General features: G+C 35.3%; 1 protein-coding gene across 1 annotated transcript; it reads right to left on the minus strand.

Annotated features, from left to right (window-relative positions):
* Positions 1–5,203: 5,203 nt before the first annotated feature.
* LOC129062734 (olfactory receptor 5B2-like) lies at positions 5,204–6,148 on the minus strand. Its single transcript, XM_054563766.1, has one exon. It carries the CDS (start codon positions 6,146–6,148, stop codon positions 5,204–5,206), a length of 945 nt encoding a protein of 314 aa, XP_054419741.1.

The following is a 6,148-nucleotide window of genomic DNA, read 5'->3' on the forward strand; positions in this document are numbered from 1 at the left end:
TCTTATATACTCATCTGCAAAATTAGGACAGTAATAAGACCTATATTATTTATAGTGTTATTGTGAGAATTAAATAACGTAATATATTAAGAAACAATAAAGCTCTGGGTTTCAGCACGGTCTGAAGAGTGCTAGTTATAATTTTACCGTTAGGATGGGATGTTTGTCTTTATGTTGGTTGAGGGTGGTGACCTGCAGGTCTTCAAGGATGCAAGGGGCTTTAAGCCTTAAAGTCTTCCTCTTCAATTTGAATTTTCTCACACGCTGGAGCCACTGAGATTTTCTGTGTCTCCAGTTTCTCCAGATCCTTGTTTCACCCATAGTATTATCTGCTCCAGCAATTCCATGTGAGCCATTATTTTGCTTAATTCTTCCTTGAAATAGTCCCTTTTTCTTAAATTCATTCTTTCTCCCATTACTATCATCTCATAGCAGAACCACAGAGATCAGCGTTGAAAATTTCTTGTTTATGGGCTGTCTTTAGCTTATAAATCTATTTTGGTGGCAAATGCTATTTTGTGAAATATTTTATTTGAGACTGGTCTGTGTAGGAACAGTATTTTGATTTTTTTTTATTTCAATTTGAAAGGTGTCTATATTCTGCTAATTACTAACATCTTTGCCCTAAAAATTTTTTTAAATCTTCCTTTTAAAAATTTTATAAATTTTTTGGGTGACATTAGTTAATAAAATTATATAGGTTTCAAGTGTACATTTCCATAATACATCATCTGTATATTGCATTGTGCATTTACCACCCAAAGTCAAGATTTCTTCTATCTATTATCTATCTATCTACCTATCTATCTATCTATCTCACCTCCTTTACTCTTTTCTACCCCCTCTTAAAGCTTTTGCAACTTCACTTCCCAAGCCTATCCCATGATGACATTCTGTTTGCCAACCTGAACACACATGACTACTTTTATCATATAGTATATTCTATAATGAATAAGGCTTTATAAGTGTGTGTGTGTGTGTGTGTGTGTGTGCGCGCGCGTGTAAGGTAGGCAGAATTATTATTCCTACTTTACCAGTAAGGAAATTGAGGGTTGGGGAAGTTATGGGATGCTCTAAAATTATACACGTTCTACAAGAAAGAGACAAGATTCAAGAGTTAAATCTACCTTTTCTCTAATCAAAAGGCTATGTTTGTAGCCATTCACTGTCTACTTAGGTAGATGAGCTAGTATTAAGAAGCATGAGATTACAGGGAAAAGTTTATATGTAGTTTGGATCTTGTTAATTTATATTAGGCACTTTTGTAGTTTAAAAATCATTCACCCTTTTGCTCTGTTAGTTTTTTCTTATTTTATATTTTAAATTTTATTTTACAATTATAGTTTACTTTGTAAAGTCTATGATACTTTTTTTTTTAACTCCAAAGAGAGGCTCATCATTTGGTGACAAAGATGAAATTACCACTTGTTCAATCACGGAATCATTTATGTTATTTTTCTGTTAATATCCTTAGGAAAGCAGAAGGATGTTGCATAAGTTTCAGTAAACTCCCTAGTGATGGAAATTTTGACATTTATACCCCAATCTCACCTTCGTATTTTTAAAAAACATTGAAAACATCTCTTTTTGTTTTCAAATAACTCAAAGTAAGTATAGCTGTCCCATTTGCATGAATTATACTTCTGGCTAAAAATGTTCATAGAATATATATGCTTACCTGTCTGCTGGGAGAGAAAAAACAGTCAGTTCTAAATGGTGAGTCTGAAATTGGGATTTCATCTGTAGAGTATGCATAAATACAATTAGAGTTGCTGTATCTCAGGTAGCAGTCATAAGGTTCCAAAATCGCTAAAGCAGGGAATCTGCCGTGCATTCTTCCTCTGTCCTTAGCAGAGTCACTTACCTCCTTCTTGTCAAACAAACAATAATATTACCTCTGTCACCAAATTCACAGAGCTGTGCCTACAAATAACAAATAAGAGAAAACCTGTAAAATATCTTAATCAGAGATTCTTATTTTAAAGTCAATCCATGTAATTTTTATCTTATGGCGTTTTCCCTGACTATAGTCACAAGCTCATAGCCAATCCTACATTAAGGTTTCTGCATACTGACAAGTATTAATATTCAGATGAATAAATGATAACCAAATGGGTTCAGCATGCAGGAAGATGCATCTAAAATGATGTCACGTTGAATCTTGTTGGGACTTCAAGAGCTAATGCATGGGGATGTATGGAGAATTATGAGACATGGATCACTCTGGGAATTTCCCCAGTGAGAGCATCTACAGCTCCTCATCCCACTTTCCCAGGAAAGAAGCAATTAAATTGTCCATGGGGACATGCTGATTATTTTTATTGTACACACATGTTTTTTTATTCCTTGTTTTTTTTGTTTTTTTGTCAACTTATAATTAATGTATAATTTACATAATTGTGGATACTGTAATATTCACAATTTCATGTCCTAAGAATTTTGTCAAATTGGTATTCAAGAAACCACTACTACTTAAATAAATTCCTATAATCTTCTTTGGTAAAACCCCTTCTCCCACCCACTGCCACTTGCAACCAGTAAACAGTTTTGTCCAACTACTTTTGCCTGCATAAGAATGTCCTTAACTGTATTCCTAGAATATATACTCTTTGAGTCTGTCTTTCACTTAGCATTTGAGGTCCATCCACATTATTATCTGTGTCATAGTGAAATATTTTTATTGCAGACCAGTATTCTATTATATGGACCTTACAAATAATGTATCCTATTGTTCAGCTCCAGCCATCTCTCCCACCTAAAGCAGGAGGAGAAAAATGGAAAAACGCTTGTTAAATTCCCAGTACAGAGACGCAGGCTCACTAAAACACTGAGACCTGATCATAAGACTATATACTGTTTCCTCTCCCCCACACCACACACCACATTACTTAAGGACTACTTACAGGAGTTTCTTTTACTTGGTACATCATGTCTACCTATTAAGAAAAAGAAATTACATGGTATACCAAAAAGGAAGAAACACAATTTGAAGAGACATCTGGAGTAGACGTGATAAGGACATTGGAATTATTCAGACCAGGGATTCAAAATAACCATGATTAATATGCTAAGGAGTTGAATAGATAAAGTAGACAGCATGCAAGGACAGATGGGCAATATAAGCAAAAAGATACAAATCACAATAAATAAATGCTAGACTGACACTACTAAACTTCAACACTTACTACAAAGCTACATAATCAAGACAGTAGGTGGTATTGGTGAAAGAATACACACACATAGAACAATGGAACAGAACCAAGAGCTCAAAAATAAACCTATATAAGAATGGTTAACTAATCTTTGACAAAGGAGCAAAAGCAATAAATTAGCACTACTTCTCTTCAACAAATAATGCTGGAACAACTGGACATCCACATGCAAAAAAAAAAAAGTATCTAGACACAAAGCTCTCACCCTTAACAAAATTAACTTAAAATGTATCATAGACCTAAATGTAAAATATAGAACTATAAAAGTCAGAAAAAAGAAAAAACCTAGATGATCTTTGATATGGTGATGACTTTGTAGATACAACACCAAAGGCATGATGATGGAAGAAATAATCAATAAGTTATGCTTCATTAATATTAAAAAGTTCTCTGTGAGAAAACAATGTCAAGTGAATGGGAAAACAATCAACAAACTTGGAGAAAATATTTGCAAATGATATATCTGATAATGGACTGTCACCTTAAATATACAAATAATTCTTAAAACTTAACAATAAAAAACCCAGACAACTTAATTATAAAACAGGTCAAAAACTTTAATAGACACCTCACCAAAGAAAATATACAGATGGCAAATAAAAATTTTAAAAGATGATCCACATCATATACTAGGGGAATGCAAATTAAAACAACAATGAGATACCATTATATACCTATTAAATGTCTAAAATTCAGAACACTGACAACACCATATACTGGTGAAGGTGTGGAGAAAAAAGAAATTTCATTCATTATCGGTGGGAATGCAAAATGGAACCACCACATTGGAAGACAGTTTGGAGGTTTCTTTAAAAACTAGCCATACTCTTACTATACAGTCCAACAATCATCCTCCATGGTATTTACCCAAATGATTGAAAACTGTGCACATACAAAAACCTGAACATGAATGTTTACAGCATCTTTATTCATAATCTTCCAAACTGGAGGCAACCAAGATGTTCTTCATTAGATTAATGGATACATAAATTGTGGTACAGTTATTTAGTACCAAAAAGAAATGAGCTATCAAGCCATGAAAAGACACAGAGGAACTTCAAATGCATGTTACTACATGAAGGAAACCAATCTGAAAAGCCTACTACATGACATTCTGATAAAGGAAAACTACAGAGATGGCAACAAGATCAGTAGTTGCCAGGGGTTTGGGGAGCGAAAGATGACTAGACAGGGCATAGAGAGTTTTTAGGGCAGTGAAAATACTCTGTATGATGTTATAACAATGGATTCTATTCATTACACATTTATCCAAACCCATAGTATATACAACACCAAGAAAGAGCCCTGAGGTAAGCTAAGGAATTCGGGTGGTTGTTTTATCTTTTTGAAAACTGTAATGTGAACATGACTCTACAAAATGACTCAGTCAGGACAGAAATGTTAATTCATTTAGGATGTGATATTTCTGTGTTTCTCAATAAAATATGCCAAAAAAGTACCTACTTTTATTTAAAAGTACATGATTTTTTCTCCTATTCAGAGTCTTAGGACAGTTATTCAATAAAATAATTATAATTGGACAAAATTTTATTTTAATATTTCAATTAACTCCTTAAATTATTTTAATGAAAAACTAGCAACACTTTGTTTACTTTTGACAGATTTCCCACTCCAATGAAAGTGCCCACATGGAGCACAAACAAGTGTCTTTGTTCAATGATTCATTTGTGTCCCCATTTAACATGTATGTTTGCATTGGCATGTGGTAGAGAAAATGTAAGTGGAACAAGTGAACAAACAAAATATCAGCAGTAACATTTGACGAGCAGGTCCCAAAATTTCTAATGTTTTTCCTTAACCATCCTCATTCAGGTATTACATTTCTGAATGTTTTCTTTTTACTAGACAAAATCTGTGGAAAAGATAAGGATGTCATCTCAGGAATTAAAGGCAGTGGGGCTTAAAAAGTAATTTATTGCATGGGAAAAGCCTGAGACACATTAAACAATGTTATTGTGCATACTACAAGGTTAAAAACCCAATCCTGTAGAAAAATTTGCCTTTTCAATCACCTTCTTGAATGCACTCTTGACCTCCTTGTTCCTCAGGCTATAGACCACTGGATTCAGCATGGGGATGACCATAGAATAGAACACAGAGGCTGCCTTGTCTGTGTCCATTGAATGATTGGAGCTGGGCTGTAAGTACATGAAGATGATTGTTCCATAGAAGACAGAGACTGTAGTGAGGTGAGATGCACAGGTGGACAAAGCCTTCTGATGCCCTGAAGATGAGTGCATCTTCAAGATGGTGACCAATATGAATAGGTAGGAAATCAATATAACCAGGACAGCAAAAAAAACATTAAAGCTTGACAGAAAAACAAGAGACACCTCACTCGTGTGTGTATCTGAGCAAGAGAGAGCCATGACAGCTGGAACATCACAGAAAAAGTGATGGACCAGATTAGACTTACAAAAGCAAAGGCTGAATATGTCCCCAACATGGAAGGAAGCATTCAGGAAACCACAGACGTAGGAGCCCATGACCAGACGCGCGCACACACTTGTCGTCATGGTGGTGGTGTAATGCAGGGGTTTGCACACTGCCGCATAGCGGTCATAGGCCATCGAGGCCAAGAGGTAATTTTCCACAGTGGCAAAGGCTACAAAAAAGAACATCTGAGCAGCACATGCATTGTAGGAGATGACCTTATTGTCTATAAGTAACCCAGCCATGACTTTGGGAGTGACAGCCGAGGAGTAAGCAAAGTCCACCAGAGACAGGTTACTGAGGAAAAAGTACATGGGAGTGTGGAGATGAGAGTCCAAGAGAATCAACACAATCATCCCCAGGTTCCCAACCACATTGATGAGATAAATGAGAGTGAACGTGATCAAGAGGGGGATCTGCAGTTCTGGGACATTGGTTATCCCAAGGAGGATGAAATGTGTCACTTCTGTCTTGTTCTCCAT

This window comes from Pteronotus mesoamericanus, unplaced genomic scaffold (assembly GCF_021234165.1).
Source record: "Pteronotus mesoamericanus isolate MK-2021 breed Mesoamerican mustached bat unplaced genomic scaffold, CSHL_Meso_final scaffold_83, whole genome shotgun sequence".
NCBI classification, from domain to species: Eukaryota; Metazoa; Chordata; class Mammalia; order Chiroptera; family Mormoopidae; genus Pteronotus; species Pteronotus mesoamericanus.

What these genes read in the sequence shown, in the direction of transcription:
- LOC129062734 (XM_054563766.1), bottom strand. Translation starts at nt 6,148, where the DNA reads ATGGAGAACAAGACAGAAGTGACACATTTCATCCTCCTTGGGATAACC.